Source organism: Cornus florida, unplaced genomic scaffold, assembly GCF_030987335.1.
Source record: "Cornus florida cultivar Cherokee Brave unplaced genomic scaffold, ASM3098733v1 CherokeeBrave_3.0.0_Hap2_Chr10, whole genome shotgun sequence".
Lineage (NCBI taxonomy): Eukaryota > Viridiplantae > Streptophyta > Magnoliopsida > Cornales > Cornaceae > Cornus > Cornus florida.
The window spans coordinates 109,996,910-110,020,798 of NW_026775580.1; the positions used below are offsets into that span (position 1 = coordinate 109,996,910).

The 23,889-nt window shown below is 31.9% G+C and overlaps 2 protein-coding genes across 3 annotated transcripts; both read right to left on the reverse strand.

Moving 5' to 3' along the window:
- Positions 1-4,509: 4,509 nt before the first annotated feature.
- Positions 4,510-6,849, reverse strand: LOC132277019 (protein TIFY 10A). Of its 2 annotated transcripts, none has more exons than XM_059778709.1 (5): positions 6,380-6,849; positions 5,844-6,018; positions 5,271-5,530; positions 5,091-5,148; positions 4,510-4,838 (listed from the first exon to the last, which is right to left on the reverse strand). In XM_059778709.1, exons 1-5 carry the CDS (start codon positions 6,552-6,554, stop codon positions 4,724-4,726), a joined length of 783 nt encoding a protein of 260 aa, XP_059634692.1. In that variant the 5' UTR covers positions 6,555-6,849; the 3' UTR covers positions 4,510-4,723. The 2 variants fall into 2 exon arrangements, with proteins under 2 accessions (XP_059634692.1, XP_059634693.1); XM_059778710.1 differs by having other exon boundaries at positions 5,271-5,527; positions 6,380-6,847.
- Positions 6,850-14,722: 7,873 nt separating this feature from the next.
- Positions 14,723-22,430, reverse strand: LOC132277020 (probable polygalacturonase). The gene is made up of 5 exons (XM_059778711.1): positions 21,740-22,430; positions 18,019-18,139; positions 16,977-17,225; positions 16,326-16,479; positions 14,723-15,421 (listed from the first exon to the last, which is right to left on the reverse strand). The coding sequence occupies exons 1-5, from the start codon at positions 22,169-22,171 to the stop codon at positions 14,896-14,898; spliced, it is 1,482 nt and encodes a 493-aa protein (XP_059634694.1). The 5' UTR covers positions 22,172-22,430; the 3' UTR covers positions 14,723-14,895.
- Between the last annotated feature and the right edge of the window lie 1,459 nt (positions 22,431-23,889).

Consider the following 23,889-nt stretch of genomic DNA (forward strand, 5'->3'; position numbering starts at 1 on the left):
TAAAAAAGTATATATACCGCTTAAAAAGGGTTTGGATTATATATAAAAATGAATAGATATTTTTAGGGCTAAAATCAGGACTCCCAAATCAAGAAGTTCCTGAACTATTTAAGAGTTTAATCAATGTCTTTTTTCTTTTCACTTTGTGGTATTTCTAAACTTTATCTAAACCGGATTCATAATTTTCATATCCACAAATTAACTGTTTAAAATATCTACCATTACTAATTTATTATTAAATTTTTTGAGTATTTAATTTTCAGTAACATCTCCCTCACTTCTTACTTTCTAAAGTAAAAGATTGAGGTTCAAATCCATATAAATAAAAAGTAAATTAGATGAATGATTGATATAGTTAAAATTTACAGTTTTTGATGATGTCTGACACCTAACAATATATTATTTTGAGAAATAAAGTATTCCCACTTTTTAAATTAATGCAAATTTGTTAATAATAAGAGTGGATCAAGTTGGAAAAATGATTGATACAAGTGACTTCGTTTATAAGATACTAGTAAATTCGCTGACGAATACTTTTTGAAAAAATGAAAATATAAAAGTTGTTTTTTTTATTTTAAAAAATATGAAAAATGATTAAAATAGGAAAAAGTTTTTATAGATTTTTTTTTTTTTTTTTTTCACAGGCATGCCTTCACTGAATCCTAATCTCCCCTTAAAAAGTAGGAACCTGCACACTTTTATAATATATATATATATATATATATATATATATAGAGAGAGAGAGAGAGAGAGAGAAAGAGATTTCTATATTTAATAAAACTATAAGACTTATTTGTATTTTTTCTGAAATTCAATTATGTTCGAGAAGTACTGATATTTATGAATAAATTTAAATATTCTTCCTAATACAATGCCTATCTCACACAGTCCAAATTGGGCCATAATGCTTAACTCTAATAATAGCAATAGAGATATACACACACTGTTCTAGAATTAAACCCTCAACTACATTCTTTCGATTTAAATGTAATGCCATACGTTAAAATTCTCAATAACAAAGCAAAGATTATCTAATGATTTCTTCCCAACATAAATAAATCATATAGTTTCGTTCTCTTTCTGTTCAAAAAGTTCGATGGAAACTGTAGCAAAGTTTTAATGGAAGAGAGAGACATCCTTGAAAACAATTGAACCTGCTAATTCAAAGGTTCTGGATCTGATTGGATTTTGAATTTTTATTAAATGATGTATTAAGTTTGGGTTCAAGTGATTCTCTTCTAAGCCCATGAATTTTTTGAGAGCCCATATACTTACTTTAGTTACAAAATGTTGAACATTCCTCCAACAAGACTCAGGCCCAGACAGGAACAGGCTATTTCACAAATATGTTTGCAAACGTGGGCCATAACTCTAGGTGGGGTCCACACCAATTCAATTTTATTTAGTTTAGAAGGTATAAATTTAAAGTCAATGTTTGTTTTAAGCCGCATAAGCAAGAACCTCCTTATGATGAGGTGATCAAATAAAACATTAACAAGTGTTAAAGGTTTTTTTTTTTTTTTTTTTTTTTTTAAATAATGACTACAGGAAATAGAAATTGATCAATATTACTTTTGTGTTTTGAATATAAAATTAAACATTGTTCTAGAGGGAAAATATATATATATACACCACATATTATAAAGAGTGGGCCCAGGTGAGGGAATGACCCTAGGCCTACATTAGCTAATGATAATGTTCTCACTTTCAAATATAGAATTACATGTTATATATAATGTATAAACGGCACATTATACCAAATTAAATAACTTTTTCGATAGAAAAATCTAATAAATCTATTTTTATTGTTTTTATTTGGTGATAATTATCTTTAAATAATTTAATTTGGATGAGAAGTTCGTAATTAGATATAAAAGAAAAGAAGATGAACATAGAATGTTTTGTAATTTAGGAGAGATTGGGATGTGAAAAGAAAAGAAAAAGAAAGGAAGATAAACATGAAAAGTTTGAAATTTATGTATAAGCGAAAGAAAAAAAAAATTTCAACAAAAAACCCTAGAAAAAAAAATAAATAAATACTCACGATTAGTATCATGAAAACGAATTCATGATTAATATATCATTTTTCATGAATTTAGAGTGATTATTTGTCTTAACTCTCATATATAACTGAAAGATGTCAATCTGATATATATATATATATATATATATATATATATATATATATATATATATATATAAATGTTTGATTTTAGATTCAAAACACAGAAATAATATATATATATATATATATAAATGTTTGATTTTAGATTCAAAACACAGAAATAATATATATGGCTGCGTGATAGAGAAAGAGGTAATAGTCAGTTTCTATTCCCATCATTTTTTTTCCTTTTAAAATTCTAACACTTATTAATATTTTATTGGGCCACCTCATCATAAGAATGAGGTTCCTTCTTATGTGGCCTAAGGCAAGAATTATTCTAAATTTAAACAAAAATGGTTCTAAACAGATCCAGAATAAGACCGACAAACTGTATAAAATGAACCAATCAAAATTATAAAACATCGGTTTGAAAAGGTTTGATTCCATGAATTAAGCTTTAATTGCTTAAAGGTTTATGTTAGTGTGAATCAAAGGACATTGTTTACTTTTTTTTATGATCTAAATAAATTTATATCAACTCCTAATAAGTAGAGGGAGTGTATTTTTCGAGGTGTCAAGTGCCAGAGACCATGAATTTAGGTTTAACAAAAAGAGTAACAAGTCACAACAACTACATGGGTATATACATATCTATATATATATATATATGTGTGTGTGTGCGCACTGCGAATTACAATTACATTTATATAAATATATTTCTTCCGAAAAGAACTTCGACAATATTGTTTTAGGAGAGACTTAGGTCACTTAACCATCTACTTTTTAAATTAAACAAAGGAAAAACACCATTAGACCACACAAAAGCTTAGCTAACTTTCGATCATGGTATGTAAGTTCATTCTAATATCACAATGTCATGTTGGATACTTCTTTTATGTATTTTAATTTTTCTATGTATAGTTTTATTTTTTTATAATTTAATAAATTATATAACTTATCGAGTGAACCCTCAATTGGACTAGTACCTTGACCCGTGACACCTTTCAGTTGGACCATGATAATTATGGATGATATATATATATATATATATATATATATATATCACAGAAAAAGACATATCGAGTTATGTTGTAGTATACGGCATAGTTGTTTATGGGCATCACATGACAATATATATATATATATATATGCAGAGGGGGAATGGGTCAATAGAGGGGGAATGGGTCAAAATATTGTCATGTGATGCCAATAAACAACTATGCCGTATACTACAACATAACTCGATATGTCTTTTTCTGTCCATAAATTAATAACCATGAGTCTAGACGTGAACAACGTGAACAAAATAAAAGTCTTCTTTATCAAGTATTATAGATTCCTACCGACACCTAACACTGGTTGGTGCGTACCACTTGACCCGTCGTGGTCCATATATATAGATTATACACTATGTAATAATTATATATACACCATTCGTCTCGTGAACTTACTTTATTTCATTAAAGATATTTTCTATTCAAAAGTAAGTAGTCCATTAGTTTTCTGGGTGCATTTTTCAAATGCGCGTCTTTTCACATTCTTTAATCGACTTTAATCAGCACAATTTATCATGTGAGCCAAATTGCCAGATTAAACTAATTTTTAATTTACATATCATTGTGTTAGTAACGTAAATTTATATAGTGAGTCTATTTTTATAATTTTAATTAAATTTTTTTTATAAATTTTTAATTTGTGAAAAAAATTTATATAGTGAGTCTATTTTTATAATTTTAATTGAATTTTCTTCTTAAATTTTTCAAAATTTAAAGTATAAAATGCTAATAAAATAATTCAGTAAAACAAATTATAAATTTAGTTGAAACATTTTTATAAATTCTAAAAAATATAAAATATATATTAAAAAAAATATAAAAAATTCAATGGAAACATCCGCCCCCACGGTCCAGTCCGTGCCTGTGTGTCGGACCATTTTCAATCAACACATCTACATGGTGTTCAGAAAATTCGAGACACCTCTTGAAGGCTAACGGCAGAAATAAATAAATTTTAAACATAATTTTTGTTCATTAAAATTCCCAACCATATACCATGGTGATTCTAAATTCTTCATTGAAGGCTAATGGCAGAAATAAATAAATAAATTATAAACATAATTTTTGTTTATCGAAATTCCCAAACAAATACAGAACGGTGATTCTAAATTCTTCATTGAAATTTTATTAAAATGGAAGAATGATGATTGAACTGAGGTGGGTATTTAATGAGAAATGTTGGGCAAATTTTGATATAGTCTTAAAGGCCGTGGATCAATTTTATGAATATAAAGAAGATCAAAACCCTCTTTCCAGGAATTTTAACATACAGAGAGTAATGGAATTGAACTCAAATCCTTTTGAGTTGTGGTTTGACTGCGCACACATCCATTTCCAGATTAAAAATTACATTAGGAAATAAAAAATTCATTAAAGATATAGATAATTAAATTCTTACAGAAACTAATAGTAAGATCAGAACAGTTAGATCTAAAGACTGGGCATGATAAAGCCAAAATAGATAATGCCCAAAACATATAGTTAATTAAGATTGCAGTGCTGCTGCTGCTGCTGACAACTAAATATAGCCAGGAAAAAAAAGAGAGACTGCAAATGGTGCTTAAACTGCAGCGGAGAATTGAGCAGCTAAGCCTAGCCATGACTTGGTTTCGGCAGGCTTGGAAGGATGTTCAGCAGCCGAATTGCTTGTCTTGTATGGCGCTTGAGCCGTAATACTGTAAAAAAGCAAAACACAGAAATAACAAGATCAATTTATGAACATGTATAATTCAAACATTTATCTTATTGTTTATGGAAATATAGCAGCAGTTGCATTGCTCAATTTGCAAAATTAATCCCAATCACCAAAGCTCACAAACAAATCATAATTACATTTTTTTTTCATACATAGATTGATCTGCTGCTATATCTCTCTCTACATAACCAACTAGCAATTGTTTCAATTGTTTTTGTTTTTGATTGCTTACCGATCTTTTCTCTTTTCCAAGAACCGGGTGAGTGAAGCCTTCCTTGCAATTGGTAGATCTGCACATGTGAAAAAGAGTTCCTCATTAGATCCATCAGAAATATTCAAAACACTCTAATAACACTCCATAATTCCCAATTTTCAAATGAACAGAAGCTAGCAAGGAGAGTAAAAAGCTTACCAGTGACCATGGGTTGAGGAGGCTGCTGCAGTTGAACGCTGTCCTTGACCAAATAAGGGGCGACATTTGAGCAGGAGGGAATCAAAGGGGTGGACTCAATCGGATTAGGGGCCAACTTCTTAGGGTTATGGGAGCTAGCCATGCTAGCTAATTGCATCACTTCCTTTGCCTTTTCTGCCGGGAAGTCATTGAACACGATAACTTGCCCACCATAAAATATGGTCATTTGCGCAGTTTCAGGCTCAGATTTGTTAACCCTGCTACATAAATGACCAATTATAATCAATTTAATTGAAAAATATCGTGTTTAATTAGGCTAGTTCATGGCTATTAAGTTCCCAATATCCAGGAAATTATTATTATTAGCTCAATAATGAAGACAGTCCTCTATGGTTATAGAAATTAGGAAACTCCGTATGATTCCTTCAATTCCTTAGAACCATTTAATAGCAGGCCACAACACAAGTTTAGTACCAACACTTGCAACAATGCCCAATTAATCCACTACACACATCTACAGTATATATATTATTATTGTATTTTGTATTTTGTAATTTTCGGATTATAACGCACCTGGAATCAACTTTCTTGGGGACTTCTTCCTTTGGGAGATTGGTAGCAAAACCAGCTTGCTGAGGAAACAGGGGCAACCCGGCTGCATTTTGGGTCAAACCACCCGATTTCCCCATCACTGGGAACAAATCCATAGTTGTTGCCATCGCAGACGGACGAAAGGTATCAGGCACGCCTGCAACATAGCAAACAGCACAATCAGATCTCTATTTCAGTTCGAGACCGAGCACCTTCTTATATACAAGAAAGAGGTTTTCATATACATAAACAGGTTTTTATCTATTACCAGAAAAGAAAAAAAAAATGAAAATATAAATGGAAATATGCTTTGTTTTCATAATTAAAAAAAAATTAACAAAGCAATTTTAGCGATTCAACAGATACCTAGAATATCACACATTAATTAGTCCGTAAATTAGGAGGCAAGATTGAATAGTTGTAGGAGACAATTGAAAGTTGTGATATTGTTTCACCGAAAGAGACGAAAAATTGCAGGTTTGAGATCGGAAGAAGAGAAAAACGAAGACCGTACGTACCATTTGTGTCAATATTGCAAGTCATCCCGAGACTGAGATCTCCAAATGTTCCGTTTTCTTTCAAGTACTGACTCAGAAGACTGCAAGTATGCGAAAAATTCGGCTTGTCCATCGCTCTCACCGGCCTCTGGCCGGAAAACTGCACCGAATCAGTAAAATCCGACGAGCTGGACATAGTTTCCGGTGAACAAAACACGATCTGTTTGTGACCTTGTCGTTGTAGAAAGCCAAATACGAAAACCTAGTTACCAAGAATCAATGCTCAGAGAATAATCAATATCAAAGCTCTCTCGTTCTTCGAAGCAAGCTTTAGATGAATGTACTTGGAGCAAAACGCTTTTTCCGTATCTATCTATATACTACTAGTACCCCTCTCTCTCTCTTTCTCTCTCTACCTCTGTAAGCTACAAGCCTTATCTCTTTTCCTGTGACAAAAAAGCACGAGGAATATATGGGGCTTTTGGTGGGTTCGTTGCAGCTTCCAAACCTTAATTATTTAATATATTTTTTAAATGTTTCTCTTTCTTCTTTTTTCTATTCCACAATTCCAAACACGTGTTCTTTCCTCACAAAGCGGTGTCCATTGCGTGTTACCTTTTCTTATTCCAATACCGCCCACGTTTTACAATTATTTTACGTCTCGCCCCGGTTTCCTGCCAATTCTCTATTTTGTTTTTTTTACTTATTTAAAAACCAACCATTTACCTCAATAAATTATTGATAATGCACTGACAAAAACTGCCGACAAAAGTCAAGACCCATAGATTAGACTCTAATCTTAAACAATCACAAATCACTTATGTAAATGATTAAAAAAAATAAATTTATCTTCCATTAAATTTATAAAGAGTAATACATAAATTTATCTTCCATTAAATTTACAAAGAGTAATACATTTATCGTATTATTATTATTTACCTTTATTGCTTCTCTTCTTAATTTAAACTTTTAGAGCAACTCCGTCAGTGCTCTTTTTGGTAAAATTGGACCAATTTTTGAAGAATGAATGCTCCAATGAACTATGTAAAAAGTGGGTTCTAAAGAATGACTCTTGATGGAGGAGGTCGCCAAAAAGGGAGAGTAGTTTGGTGATTGAGCTCACTTTTTGTGAACCCATTTTTATTTTCTTTCATCTTTTAAATTCAGGCTAGAATGTTATTCCTAAGCCCAGAATACTATTCCTAAGTGCATGTTTGACTGAAATATCTCTCTTTTTTTAAAATAATTGAACCAAATAGTCATTAAGGCACTGTTTGGCTGATACAAACAGTGCCTTAAAGGCTTTTTTAGACAAAAAAAAGTTTTAAAAAATTGAAAAAAATTTATTTTTTTTCATTTTTAAATTTTTAATGTTCCTATTGACATTATAGTCATTAGAAATATAGCCGTTAAGAAAAAGTTAAAAAATAAATTTTATTTTTAATTTTAAAAATATTAAAATATTAATATTTTTAAAAATATTAAAATATTTAAAATATTAATATTTTTAGAGAGCAAAAGTACACCATTGGAGTACATGCTATAGTTAAAATTTAGACACTCTAAAATACTGACGTGGCCACGGGAAATATTTATGTGGCTATTAAAAAATGTTGATATGGCAAATTCGAAGAGCCCTAATTTTAGAGAGTCTATTGGAAATGCTCTTAGCAATTGTGACCATCTAATTATCTTTATTTGGTAAAAGAACCACTTAAAAAAATAGTTTAACATTAATGATGGATTTCTAAATATGTATTTACAGTATATAACTTGTTTTTTTGAACTTGGTATGAGATCAAATATGTTAAATATTTATCTAAGAGACTTATAAAAATAAGAAGGATTTCTTTTTTGTCTTTTTTTTTTTTAAAGTTCATCATAAGTTTAGTTTTTGTCAATTTCAAGATGCCTCAACTATCAAGTTTCAAAGTAAAATTATTTGGTAATATCAAAATTGGCTTAAAGCTAAGTAACTGAATTTTCAACTATATTTGTTTAATTAATATTGTAGCTTAGATTATTCTTTTTTTTTTTTTTTTTCTTTGGCAAAAAACTCATACTCATTTATTCATATGAGAATTAACCTCAATATTTTTATTTGGAGAAAAAATACTACTTCCTATTAGACTTACCCAACCCTAATACTTAGAATTTGTAATACTATTTAAGTTTACGTTACAGGAAATAGTTTTATAAAATTTGTTTTACCAGTACTACTAACCTCGTTTAGTGGGGAACTAAATCCTATGTATTTTGAAAAGATAAAGAAATTGAATTTGAAATGAAATTTTATTTGTGTGTCTAAATAAAATTAGAATTTAAGATACTAAAATAAGAGTTAAATCAGATAAACTGAAAATTTTAATTAAGTAAATTTTAAATATTAGTTTTAAAAATCCCACCACTTCTAAATTTATTTCATTCCAAATAATATGAATCCTATTTTAGAATTTGGTCAAATGTTGTTCCCAAATTGCAAACAGCGTGCGATTGGGAAGGGGTAGTTTGGTAAATTGAGTAAAGTGGGATTGATATCTTTGTGCAGTGCGTGAACATGAATTGAAATGGACGGACGGCGTCAGAATAAACGGAATTAGGTTAGGGATCTTGTGAGTGCGTATACTACGTGCCGTCTTGCAGGTAAGCAAGCGACAGGAGTGGGCCACCACCACGCACCCCCCATCTAAATTCGAAAAGACTGGAACAAAAGCAAACGGCAATTGCACGTTCCTTAGACAAACCATTGCTCGACACGTGGAAGGTACAATTCCGCGTGAGAATTGAGGCAACGCGGAGGAGTTGGTGGTGCACATGCACCGTAACACGTGGTGGAATCTCAGCGGTTGGTGGGAGGCGAACATCTTCCCCTCCCCGTGATTGTGACGTCCGAATTTTTATAGTTATAATATATATATATATATATATATATATATATATATATATCTGTATCTTCTCTGGCACGTGCCTAAATATAGTACTATGTACATGTGACTGGTTGAACTTGATTCGATCAATCAATTGGCTATCAGACTCCAGCTCATACTCGTCTTGATGTGTAGGACACTCACACCATCAGAACTATTTTAAAACATTCTCCTTTCTTGGTAAACAAAGTATTAACAATTTTAACTGCCGAAAAAAAAAAGAAAAAAAAAAGTATTAACAATTTTCTAGTTCAAATTTGGATAATATCACTATCATGTGAACCCATGGTGAGGTTGAGACATTTTGATATGAAAAGGGTGTGGATGGTGCATCTTATAACAATTATCATAATTTTTATATTTTTCTGTTATAACTATTTTTAAAATTTTTTGTATGATAGTCGATTTTATGAATATTTTACCAGCATATATTTTTCACCTTAACTGACATTTGCATTTTCGTCACAGAAATTTGGGTATTTATGTTTCTTTTCTATTGCTTAGTATTTTCACTCGTTCAAATGAATTTGGGTATTTAAGATCTTGTTTTCGAATCAGACTCTTGACTAGAATGGTGCGTGTAGAGCTGATCACCCAAGCCCACCAAATTATTTTTATTTTTTTATTTTATCTTTTTTTATACCTAATTTTAGCCAGCCCAACAAATATATATATTATTACTACTCCTATTAGTCCACCCAAAGAAACATTAATCGACCTTATTTACAATTTCTAAATTCGTCTTTAAATACAAGTGTTCTAATATATATATATATATATATATAGAGGTTAATTTTAATAACACGACATTTTGAAAACTACTTTCATTTTGAATTTTTGACCGACAACTTTTTCGTTACTTTACCTTTAAGAATGTGTACAATAACAATTTTACCCTCATTTATTATTATTTTTAATTCAAAACATCAGCATCGTTAAATATATAGAGACATTTAAAAACTTGAAATTGAATACTACAAATATAAAGTTTCTTAATAAATATATTTAAATAAAAATTTATATACAATACATTTAATTTTAAATATATTTAATAGAAATAAATTTTAAAAACATGAAATTAGATAATCATACATATAAAGCTTCTTAACATATATATTTAAATAAAAATTTATATATAATGTATTTAAAATTTGAATATATTTAATATTCAATTAAATTTTTATTTAATGTTAACATTATTATTTACGTAAATAAATAATTTTGGATGTAAATTTGTAGCATTTCTCAAAAAAATATATATTATTTTATACACAAAACAACTCTTTAGTAAGTTAACACAAAGTTAAAAGAGTAATAATATCATTTTACATATAATAAGTGTTTCAATACCTCTAAAAAGTGACATTTGGAGTATAAGTAAAAAATGGTTCAAACGGTTGTAATGTGAATAATAATATTTTTGAAAAATGTGTCTTTATATGAAATTTATCAAAATGTCAGAAAGTGTTAATGGAATTAACCCTATAAAATAACATATTTTATGATTGTTGAATATATTTTTTCCTTTAGTATATTTAATACTTGTTAATCACATAATAGCCCAGTAGCATTTCTCCACTTTGTCGAATTAATTCTGATTCTATTACTATATCAATCTCTCTATTTTTTGGACATTACTTTAAATAAGGTAATATATACTGAGTAAAAAATAAAATAAAAAGTATTACTTTCGCCTCAAAAAAAAGTATCATTTTAGAGAAATTATGGCAATTTAATTTGTGAGAATCATAACTTTTTAAAAAAGATATTTTTTATGAGATAAAGGGAGTAATATTCAACAATAGGCGATTTTGTTTTCAGGAATAAACAAAAAAAGCATAACTTGATATATGTAAATACGGTAAAGAGTGAAGATATTAAATTAAACCAACATAATAATAATAAAATGTAAATGTACTATTTTCAGAGTGTATCTCGTTATGACATAAAATCCAAATCCTACTCGATAAGGTAGAACCAGTAGCCCTACTTTTTGATATTTGTTGTGTCTGCAAATCTTGAGATGGTCAGTGGTGGTAAATGACGTGTTTGAAAAGTCTTTCTGCATCTACCACGTGAACAACGTGTTCACATTGATATTGCCAGATGAAACAACCTTCTACTTCACCAAAATTACAACACCACCTGCTTAAGAGACTAGTATTTATTAGTATAAATATAAAATGAAAAAATGGTATTACTAATACTGTGCCGTTTTGACGATACTGAGTAACTGACACCCAAAACGAGAACCGCCCCCATTTTGGCGCACCATACTAGGAATAGGGTGTCCAAATTTGTTAAAAAGGTTTATACAATTAATTTTGTTTAAGTAATTGTGTCACGTTTGAATTGACAAATGTATTCTGTTTATTATAATTTAAGTTATATGTGTTATAAATAAAAAAAAATTTGATTCCTTTATCACTATTTAAACTTGTATTTTACATCGTATAAATTTTTTTTTTTTTTTTTTTTTTTTTTTGTGGATTAGAGACAATTTAGTAGTAATTTGATTGAATTGAAATTTATATATTTTTTAGTATTTATTATTAGATTGAGTATTAAATAATCTAAATAATATAATATTTTATTTTAGTAAATAGATCATTAAATGAATTACACGTGTAACTTTTTTAATAAATAGAACATGTTAGTGTTAAAAATTCTTGACACGATTATTAAACATATCGTGTTCAAGTCGACTTATTTAATATAATAACTTTAAGTTGACCTGACACAATTATGACCTGCGAATACGAATTACTAGATAGATGCGATGAACTAATCGTAACCTATGATCCCATAAAACACATATAGGTTTTGACTATGGCGGGCATATTATGTAACTCCGTCGATTCACAATTCGCAAATCACCCCAACTATTATGGGATAGAGGGAGTATTAATGCAAGTAGACATGCGAATGTTAGACAAGGTAAATATTATTAGGATAATAAGGATTTCTCAAATTCTATTACGACTATGTGTCTATTTTAGAGTCGTATTTTATCATGTAATTTTTTTGATAACTAGAGGGAATTGTGATTTTTGTTGAGGTTTGGGCTCTATAAATAGATACTTAGGTTATTGTTGATGAAAGGTATGCGTGAAGAGACATGTAACCCGTAAGAACAAACTCGTGAGGGTGTAAATATAATGGGTGAAGAGAATTTACTAGTGTTATAATATCTCTCTAAATTGATATAGTGAAATTTTCTTATCTATTGACTTAACCCTTAATTTGGGTGAATCATGTAAAATTTTAATATTATTTTATTTTATTTTTGCACTTTTTATTTAAGAAATTAAAATATTTTCATGGTTTCACGAGGAGGAGCATTTAACGGTGTCCATTGACTACTCCATTAACCTAATGTCCGTGAAAAAGAAGAAATAATTTACTCTTATTTATAGAAAAATATGAATCCCAACACACACAGTACAAAACTCTCATAAAAGTAATCTTATTCGTAGGCCTCAACTATAATGTCTTCCAATCTCTTTATTCCTAAACCACAAATGATGGCCTCCTTGTAAAATATTTTTAGGGTACAAGAATCTAGTTCGTTTCTTAGACAATAATGATTAATACAAAAAGATATTCGCCTAAACAAACTTTAAGAGTTGAAATTAATCATACCTACATATGCTTAGGCCAAATGCTGTTTTTCACAATAATATATCGAGTCTTATTAAAAAACAAAAATTTCATTATTGAAGGACGTGGTCATTGGCAATATTAGATTGTTATTAATTGTGTTACATCATGCCAACTAAACAAGTTATGGTGGATTTTAAGGGCCATAAATGTATTGCTTGAACCTTTTCAAATAAGGAATTGTTGCTTCAACCCTCACATTTATTATTTTATACTTTTTTAATATTGAAAGTTGGGGTGCTTGAGCTCCCTAGAAACTGTTGAGATAGCTACATCATACCAGAAAGCTTAGGAAAGTCCAGCTGCAATTAAAATATGCCCCATATATATATATATATATATTACTCTTACTGAGAAATAATTTCATATTCTATCTTCAACCATGTTGACCATTTCTGGTCACACAATTGTGATATATTATTACTCAGAAATTGCAAATTCTAACGCGGAAATAACTCGAATACTACATTATTCAATGTCCCACATTTGCTTGTTAAAGAAAGATATTCTAATCTACCCAGAAATGTACTAAAAAGAGGTCAAACTTGATTACCATACAAAGAGTCCACAGTTGAATTTAGTGTGCCCATATATAGTTTCCTAATATAAACTATTTATACACACACATGTACTAGAGACAGAGAGAGAAGATGAAAAGAGATCAACCAATGATGCGAACTTAAGGTGTAACAGTAACACTCATCATAACAATATTATTCAGGACACATGTCATGGGCATAAAGGTAAATGTATTCAGATTCATTGTATAATTTAAACAAATTTATTATTATTATTATTTTTTTAACTTTCATCATTTAAATAGCCAGAGGGAAGCCAGAATTTTAGTTTAGGAGACCAGATGTTAAGAAAAAAAAATTATTTAAAAGAGTAGAAGGGAGAAAAAAAAAAGAAAAGAAAAATCACTACTTAAAAAGAAAAAAATAAAAATTTTAATTTAACAAAAAAAATTAAACTTTTTTTAAAGGAATTTGAAGAGTAAATTAAGAAAAACTAAAAAAAAAAAAAAAGAGATAATTTTAAAAATTAATAATTTTAGGGGGCATTGTATAAAAAATTTCATATATATATATAATATCTTGGTTTTCTCATTGAACACGGTGCTTCTAAACCGGTGACATCTATGTTTGGTAAGTAAATCCCATTTATATTAATTTTTCAAACAAAAAAAACTTACACACTTACTTATCTGTATTGACGAAACAGTTATTCTGAGCAAAACTTGAGTGCATCCAACCTTTATTTTAAGTGACATTAATACCTAACTCACATAGATTGAGAACTCAAAAACAACAAAATCAAGTCACGGAGTGGGAGACAAAACAGAAACATGCACGGAGCATGAAATCAACAACTGTTCAGAATATAATTATCAAGAGCGACATCCTTTAAAAGAATTATGTGACTTGAATCAATAGTATTATGAAGTTAAAAGCAAACTTTGAAGCAGCCACAACATGTGTTTGAATGGATTGTTAAATAACTGATGCCAATTGCCTAGTCGTCTTCATCTCCTTACACCAAATAGATCTGTTAGGAAAATTTCAATCTGACCAAAATGAATCCAGACACCTCTGGAAGTAAAATCCACATTCATAAATAGCTAACCATATATTTTTTATAAACCATTCTAAGGACTATGAATCTTTTTAATACTTGATTGATTCAGATTTTGTGGCAGCATATCATCCCATGTGTAAAGTACAAGATCTGCTCGTGATTATGAGCAGGACAATAGAAATAACACCACCCCTCGCAGTTGGTAAAATAACTTTTCTTGACATTTGACACTATATTTCTCATCAGTATACAGAGAACAAAATTACAGGAGAAGAAAAAGGAAAAGCAAATGAGAGAGGAGACAAATATAGAACAGGACAACCAGATAAACTAATCCAGCCTTTAACACCCAAACTTAAACCAGACAATTTCTCAAAAATCATAATCTATGTCTGACATGTTTTGGGCATCAGAGCGCTTAATGAGCTGTCCTTGCTCGTCATATAGATCAAGGTTTTCACAGGGGGCAGGGAAGACGGTCCCTATTACACGACCTTGAACAAAGGCACACTGGAATACATGCTTCTTCTTATATGTTATCCCCACTGACATATCCCGGAAAGTGACGTTTTTAATGGGAATTTCTTCACTCCCATGGATGCGCACGGGAACACGGACCCCCTGGCCATGGATTGAGGTGTAGCTTATGTCCTCAATTGTTGGGAAAGCCTTGGGGTCAAACCCTTCATCAGGATGTTCATTGTAGTCTGTCTTGATGACAATCCCGACTCGAACATTGTCAAATGTCAGATTCCGATATGTTATATGTCGAACATAACCCCCTCTTCCAGGACTGGTCTTGATCCGAACAGCACGCCTTGAGTCCCACACATAAAGGTTCTCTACAGTAACATTTGAGACCCCACCAGACATCTCACTGCCTATTGAGATGCCAGCACTGTTACAGTTCAGGCAAGTTAGATATGAGTTGCCATACATACCATTTGCAGATATTGTTATCAAAGACTAGTAGATGGAAAGACGCTAACACATGCCTCAATATGCTGCTTGTCATTCAATTGACCATGACTAACAATTAAACATTATCACTGGCCCATTTACCATGGCCCGAAACTATCAGGTTAAACACATAATGATCTGCCCGAGTGATTTTTTGAATGCACAAGTAAAAACCACCCATATCAGTATTGTTATTTTTTTTTTTAGCAATCTAGGAATGCAATTTTGTTTAATTCCCCTAAATTTGACCTATGATATGCCAATAACAAGAAAGCTTGTGCTTTCTTTGTACACCACGGCATTCTTTCTACATCCTCCAAACAAATAAACAATACTATCCTTCGATTAAAAGGAAATATACAATGGAGAGATTCACATTTTATTCAAGTCAAGAAAGAGTAGAAACAAAATGAATACAACTCAACAAAGCTGTATTCCAACTATTTGGGGTAATATTTCGGCAACTTATTTGTGTATACATAATCAGTACGTACAAATATTTTTGAGAAATTCAGGAGAATATCAAGGAATTGACAATGAAGGAGAAATTAAAGGAGAGAATTAAGAAGTAATAAATATTAATTCTAGTAAAGATAGACATATAAAGGCCTCAATTGTAAATTTTGCCTTAGGTCTTAACTTGTATCAAGCTGCTTATGCCACGGACTTGTTGAACATGCATGAGTTGGCATATATGAATAAAAGACTCATGAAGTGGTTCCTTAGGCTTGCACGTGTTTAACAGTTACATAATGCAATCATTAGATATACTTTCTTGATGCATCATAGCCAATAGCATTAACCTATTTCTGTTAAGTTGAAGTAATGGTAAGATATCTAACCTGACCATCGAGCGAACTATAACGTTACGAATGAGAATATTCGTTGATGGGCGTGCATAAGCAATTCCATATTGATCCCAACCACTCTTTATTGCAACACCATCATCTCCGACGCTTATGTAACAGTCTTCAATTACCATATCTTCGCATGAATCTGTTTAAACAATGGTGGCTAATCAGGTAACCTTGTATTTTGTAAGTTGTAACAACAAAAACAATGGCTGAATAGCTTCCTGAACTAGAATTTATAGAATGACTGAAATCATTGAAGCAGCAGCATTTTATTTGGCATATAGAAAGCAAATAAAGAACTCATTTTGATCAAAAGCAAGGTGATCCTACATTCCAACTATATTCATCCCCTGACATGTTCTTTTGATCTTCAACATATAACTGGCTGGGAACAGACTTTTAAACTCTAAAAAAGCATTCTCCAAATTCATTGATCAAGCCTGTTCAGCTGGCTGGCAAGGCCAAAGTCCCAACAAAATATAATTTGTTGAATTTATGCCCCACTCTATCCAAAAGTCAACTCAAAACCAGTGACTTGGATCAACTGGACTGGACTGGACTTATTATCCGAGGATAGCGTCAACTGGACTGGACTTGCCACAAGTCTGATTAAATAAACAGTAAATCAGCAGAACATACCAGGATCTATACCATCAGTGTTGGGAGCTTCAACTATGGGAGCCAAGATTGTGACATTTCTGATTGTTACATTCTTACAGTCATATGGATGGAGTGTCCAGAAAGGAGAATCACGTAAAGTTATGTTAGAAATCAGAATGTCACTTGACCACATAATCTGCACAAGTGGGCCCCGAGTGTGATTGAGAAGCTTCTGCCGATACTTCTTCCACCATGTTTGACCCTGTCCATTAATGGTACCATTATGCCCTGTTGGCCAGCAATAACATATATAAAATCAGACCAAGTTAGCAATTAGGCGACTGCAGAGAGAACAAGTGAACAGTATCTACGCCCAACATGATTATATCCAAGGACATTTGACTAGCCTACAATCTCAGCCATCATATAAGGAGTTAAATGTTTACATAGATGGCTAGTACAAAAGAAGAAATTCCTAAGCACAATTAACTAGTATGATTCCTGGCTATATCTCATACAAGAGACAGTAAATGACCAAGTGTCAATTAAAATATTACTGGCCCATGTGAATAATAAAGATTGCAATTATAAGCCACAGCACTTGTCATTGTAACCCGAGTATTTTCTAGCTAAAACAATTTCAGGCAGTTGTAAGGCACAGAAATAATTGGACAACAGTTGTCACAGGGATAATTGCATATAACAACAAATTTTGTAGCTTCTACTTCTCTCTCTCTTGCCCAGATACTTTTATTGAAAAAAAAACAATCAGCAATTATTTTATCAATTATGTTCTGGTTATTAATAAAAAAAGCCTGAGAAAAAAAAAAAGCACTAATAAAATTAGGTCAAAAACTTGCTTGAAAGGTCAAAGTCCAATCAGGACTATATCTGGTACAGTTGTATAATGACTTGGGTTAACGTTCAAGGCTGTTATAGTCTTGAATTTGGAGAGGCATAAAACCAGAATGTAACATTCAAAACCAACAGAGAACATTTATTTTCAGTAACAAGGATTTTGCCATGATATATAAAAACTTTATAGAACTCCCACCTGCGGATAGAGGATAAGAAATCTGACCTGTGATAACTACATCTTTTAGATTTTGACCATGTATCAAACTCCCATATCGAGGTCCAGGATGCTCTCTCCCATACCCATATGAGGGTAATGGAGGCATGAGAGTCCAGTATTTCTCATCCTGTTAAACACCATAAAAGAAAACAGATACAGAATAAGCATAAAGCTTGCTTGCAAAAAAGATGTAAAGCCTGAGAAATAGACAACACAGTTTAATCAAGCGTCAAAATCCATCCATTTCATACGCCTATTCTAAAGATCAGCAAAGCATATTGGTTAAAACATGTTGAATGCGAAAGTACTTTTGAGTTTTGACAAAGCAGTCCAAGTCAATATTGAGTAATGAAAATATACACAGTATAATTTCTTATCATATTTTACTCATCAAAAAAAAAAATTCTGATGATATTTTATGCCAGGTCTAATTTAATATCAACAAGTCAAGTAATACATGTCATTAGTGCCAGTCTGATATGAGTTTGATTCCCTACTCTGGAAAGCAAGAAAGTAACTAGGTTGTACTAATCAGCTATATATCATTGTTCATTGGTAAATTTTAAAATGACAACCAGCTTCATATTGATGATGAATAACAAGACATTGTGATAAATCATTCAATACTGTAAGATTCAGTATTAAAGGCCCGATTTCACCACTTCCCTAATATCCAGCTCTTCCATTTCTTCCCCCCATCTCCATGGCCATACCTAAGTGATTCATCATGTTGCAACTTTCTATTTGATTTCAATGTTAGTGGGGGCTGTAGCAGATATAAGTGCTACTAGTCAAAATTTGATAATGAGTAGCCTAATACAAACACATGAAATTGCACACATACATTATACAATACAACTTCTAACTTGTTATGCTGATCTACTACTAAGGCACCTAGTATGTGATCAGTTCTTACTTATTAATTCCTTTTTAACCTAATTTTCTCTTTTCATTTATTTTGATAAGTAAATTATTTTTATCTTAAACATCATATTTATAGTGTCTATTTAGGAGATTTCCTACCCTTGAAATTTTATTTTTTATTAAAATTTAATTCATCATAAAAAATATAATATATATATATATACACACACACAATCACCATATACACATATATTATATTATTGCTATTTGTCACAGCAATTTGTAACCATATGTTTGCTGTTAGAAAATTGGAACATAAGAAACATCCTTGAATAGGGAAATTAACAAGAAATGAAGAAGTTCTTGAATTACACTAAACGCAAGATGCACTGGTGTGTTGCTCAAATTGTCTACTTTCAACTGATATCACACTATTGTCTGTGATGTTGCAGCTAGAATTTGGTTTCGGGTCGCAACAACCTGACGACCCATTGATTGAGCTTTGCGGGTCATGGACCCTGTTCAATACTTGCTTGTAGCCTTATATATAAAGGCGTTTAGGGTTTGGAGTGGGACATCGAGAGACACTTAAAATCGCATAAAAGAGGGTGAGAGCTAGAGTTTGGGGGCTGAAACTTGTAATCTCCTGATTTTCGCATAGTGAAACCTTTCACCGGATCTTCATCGTGGACGTAGAGTCGTAGACACGACTTGTGTCGAACCACACTAAATCTTTTTGTTCTTTGTGCGACGTGTTTATTTTCTGTCGTGCTTTTTTTTTTATTGTTTTCTTGGGTTTGCTGCGTTTGTCGTAACAATTACAACTGAGAAACAAACTGCGACGTCAGTTAGATCAAGAAACATAAAATTCCACAAGGAAAAAAAAAAAAAAAGTAAAAAATGCAGGAAAGAACATCGCAATAATCGACAATTCAATGCTAAATGAGGTCAATGTTTACCCAGAGCGGAAATTTATAGTGATGAATTTAGAAGTCCTTCAACATGCTATTGTGCATTCTATAATTTTAAAATGAACTGAGAAGTATTCAAAAACTGGATGAGTTTTCCATAGCTCAAGCCCATCGATTATTTGATAGTTTACCGCATGGCTTCAGGTCATTTGACAAAAAATCATGTCAGTTGGGCCCCTTTTCAGAATTGACCGAGGAAGCTAAACTCGACTCTGTGAGGGAAAGAAGACAATAGACAGTTACTGAGTGCACTATTAGCAACAGTATGGGTGCAGGAGCAGCTAAAACTACATGTTAAGCATCAATTCACCAGAACAATTCAAGAGATATAAAGATTGATTGGTACACTATTAGCAACAGTGTGGGTGCAGGAGTAACTAAAACTACATGTTAAGCATCAATTCACCAGAGCAATTCAAGAGATACAAAGATTGACCGACACTCTTCTTAAGGAACAAGATTGCATTTTTGGGGAAAAAAAAAAACATTTCCTTTTTGGTTTTATGTGTGTTTAGAGAGAGAGAATCTTTGAGAAAGGTTGGGGAGAGTGAAGTCTGTTGGCCAGTGACTCTGTCCTTCATGATGAAATCTCAATTGCTAGCTCGAAAATAGAAGTAAACCTTGCTTTCTGAAAAAATGACCTAACTGCATCTTGGGAAGAAGTTGAAGATGAAGAAATGACCTTAGACATAAGGTCATTACAGAATGTACTCTTGATACCCTATATAATAATTGGAGCCTACTCCAAATTGGACACTTGACTCTAAAAGACACAGTTGAAGTCCTGAAATTCTTGGTGCCTCTGGGGATGCTGAAATTTATAACAAGATGGTTAATTAGTCAAATTCACTCAACTGACATGTTGCATGTTCCTGAAGGCTTTAACCACCTTTTTTTTTTTGGATAAGCCGAAGCCTCTAACATTATTGGAACTAAAAAGACAAAATGAAGGAAAAGACAATGCTCATTCTTCTATTCAAAAGGGACAAAATTGGAGAACTCCCTTTTCTTTCGCTCCATTTTGGCATTTTCTTCCATTCCAAGAGGTATACAGAAGTAGGGCGAAACATGGAAAAAGCAGACCCCTCCCTCCCTTTTCCATCCCCTTCCTCCCGAATCAGTCCATCCACACACACTGAACTGGCTACTATAAGTGACTTGGTAGTGGAAAGAATGTTTGGCATGAAATCAGAATGCAAATAACAAGGTTGCAACATGAATATGGATTTATGTGAAAAGATAAAAGGCTGCATTAATATGATCTGATGGGGCTAAGAGGAATCTACTAAGCTTTAACCAGAAAAGAAAAATTAAAAAAATACACCAAAAAATACTTACTTATTTTCCAGCAAGTATCCCGCTTTCCTAACCTCATTAATAGAATTAATCTAATACTATCAGCCCAAATTCGATCACAGCATAAATTATCAACCGAAAACATTGTCATTAGATTCACCAAATAATACGTGTATCTCATCCACTCAGAGGTATTCTCCTTAACTTGTATATATTATAAGATTCAGTGATTTTAATAAACGAACTTCAACAACTATTACACCATTAAAAGTTCTGGACAAGAATGCAATACACACACATACATAATACACACACATTTATACATAAATTAAGAAAAGATCGCAGGTAGCATTTTTATACCCTTTCATCTTAAATGCAGACATACAAGAGAATGAAAGCAGTAAAATTGAACAAGAATACAAGATATATAGTTATTAACCTAAGTAAACAAAACAAGTATACAAGTAACACAAACACTACACAAGCTAAATTTTGGTATATCCAAGCAGCTTAATTTCTTCTACATCTCCATCTAAGATAAAATTTAGAACATAATAACAAAAAAATAAAAATAAAAGAAAAGCACAAAAACTCACATCGATGCCAAGTATAACCGCATCTTCAGCAAGGAACAGAGTCATATGACTAGTCAGATTAAACGGTGCCGTGAGCCAGTACCCGGCGGGCACGTTGAGCTGAGCACCGCCTCTCTTCCCCAGCTTCGAAATCGCCGAGACAGCCCTCTCGAAGGCCTCGGTGTTTGGCGTCACGCCGTCACCCACCGCCCCGAAATCTGTCAAATTAAAGGCCACCGGCCGGAGCCTGGGCACTGGCCTCTCCGGCACAGCACGCCGGAAAATAAAAAACCCGTCGACTATGTTCCTCTGCCATAGGAACACCGACGCAAAGCCCACGATCCACAGTAGCGTGAAGAGGGTTTTGTGGGAAGTAAAAAACGTCGGAATCAAGCGCTTAAAGTCGAGCCTTTGGTGGTGCAATCGCCTCGGCGACGCTAGGGTTTCGACCATGGTCCAAATGAAAGGAGATCAGAGAGGAGAGAGATAAATGAGTGGAGTGGTGGGATTGTTTGGATACATAGAAAATCTTTGTGTATATGCGAAGCGTAAACGAGGGGCTTTGGTGAGTTTGTGGGAAGTTGGATTGGGTGTAAATGTCAAGTGGTCAGAATCAGGTGGATCGGGGGAGGTGGTGATGGAGTACGTTGGAAGGGAAGGGAAGACTGCGGAGAGGAGAGAGAAAAGACAAGTTTCACTTGGAAGTTGTTTCATGGACTTGGCAACGGGTAGTCTCATATAGAATTTGGTGTTACTTAGTATCTGTTGTGCCACGTGTTGTGGGATTTAATTTATTGTACACTTGTAAGTTTTTCATTAAACTTGATGTACGACCCACACCTATTCACTGATTAGTTTTCATATGTTTGGTTGAGCGAAGCCTTTAAAATTCTGCTAATATTATTTATAGCTTGAGTAATATTATTATTTAAAATTCAACAACATAGACTAATGACCAATTAAGTTATATTTGTTCATTTAAGAAACAAAAAGTAGAACACAGGACTCAAACTTAACATTTATTTTCTCTTCCACCACCTAAACAGCATACCAAACAATGATGCTAGTTTTCACTTACTCAAACATCCAGGATTCTCATGGTTAACACTTCTGTCACTTTTAATTGTTTATTCTTGTGACCTAAACCTAATAATTACGTGTGTGTGTGTGTGTGTTGACACAAACATTCATAAAAATTTATCCCCTCATGATTTCATTTATTGTGGTATCATTTGACAAAGTTAATTTATGTAAAAAAAATTATTAATCCAAAGTTCAAACTGATAGAATGAACACTGATAGAGAACATGAATACATATCAGCGATTAAAATTAGGAAATTTACTTATAATCTATTGATATTATTTGATAAAGTTAATTTATGTAAATGTTTTTATTAATCCAAGGTTTAAATCGATAGAATGATCACTGATACAGAATATGAATACATATAGTAGTGACTAAAATCAATAAATGTTACGTATAAATACTGATTTTTAAATTGTGTATATGAGATCAACTAAATGATGGGTAATATTTGCGAAAGGGGTCTTCATTAATAATCCAATATATGTGTACTGCAATTAAGATGTCTCTTTCATGGGGGTGTGAATTAGCAAACACGATACCCCCTATTGGTGAGGGGTTGCAATCTGTGTGGAGTTAAAGTCTTCAAGAGTCAGATAATTAGCAGGAGATTTGTTATATACCCAACAAACATGCCAATTAATATGTTGATGAATTGGGTTCGAACCCTTGCTAAATTGTGGCACTTAGCTTTTGGATTTTGATGTTAAATTTGGTCATCAAAATCAACATCACAATTCACAAGTTGATGGAAAATACAAGGTTAATAAAATTTTTGGTAGTTTATCTAACCCCATGACACTAGTCTAGAAATAAGCTGGAGTAGTTAAGGACATTGATTTTTAATAATACTTTATTTTTTTCTTTATTATTATTATTATTATTATTATTTGTCTATTCCTGGTTAGTTGGGAATTATTGGTATAGATAAAGGGTTTCTTTCCTTGTTTTAGTAGGCTAAGCACCTACACTGCTCATCTGAATGGCCTTACCTCTTACACTATACTACTATACACTATACTAGGTATTGTAGTATAGTGTATTATTTCTTTCATTTATTTTATTTATTTATTTATTTATTATACT

What these genes read in the sequence shown, in the direction of transcription:
- LOC132277019 (XM_059778709.1), bottom strand. Translation starts at nt 6,554, where the DNA reads ATGTCCAGCTCGTCGGATTTTACTGATTCGGTGCAGTTTTCCGGCCAG. An exon ending in TTGCAATATTGACACAAATG is followed by an intron (nt 6,019 to 6,379) that starts GTACGTACGGTC and finishes GCTATGTTGCAG; the next exon opens with GCGTGCCTGATACCTTTCGT. An exon ending in TTGGAAAAGAGAAAAGATCG is followed by an intron (nt 4,839 to 5,090) that starts GTAAGCAATCAA and finishes GCTTTTTTACAG; the next exon opens with TATTACGGCTCAAGCGCCAT.
- LOC132277020 (XM_059778711.1), bottom strand. Translation starts at nt 22,171, where the DNA reads ATGGTCGAAACCCTAGCGTCGCCGAGGCGATTGCACCACCAAAGGCTC. An exon ending in CACTGATGGTATAGATCCTG is followed by an intron (nt 16,480 to 16,976) that starts GTATGTTCTGCT and finishes TTGTTTAAACAG; the next exon opens with ATTCATGCGAAGATATGGTA. An exon ending in ATAGTTCGCTCGATGGTCAG is followed by an intron (nt 15,422 to 16,325) that starts GTTAGATATCTT and finishes GAACTGTAACAG; the next exon opens with TGCTGGCATCTCAATAGGCA.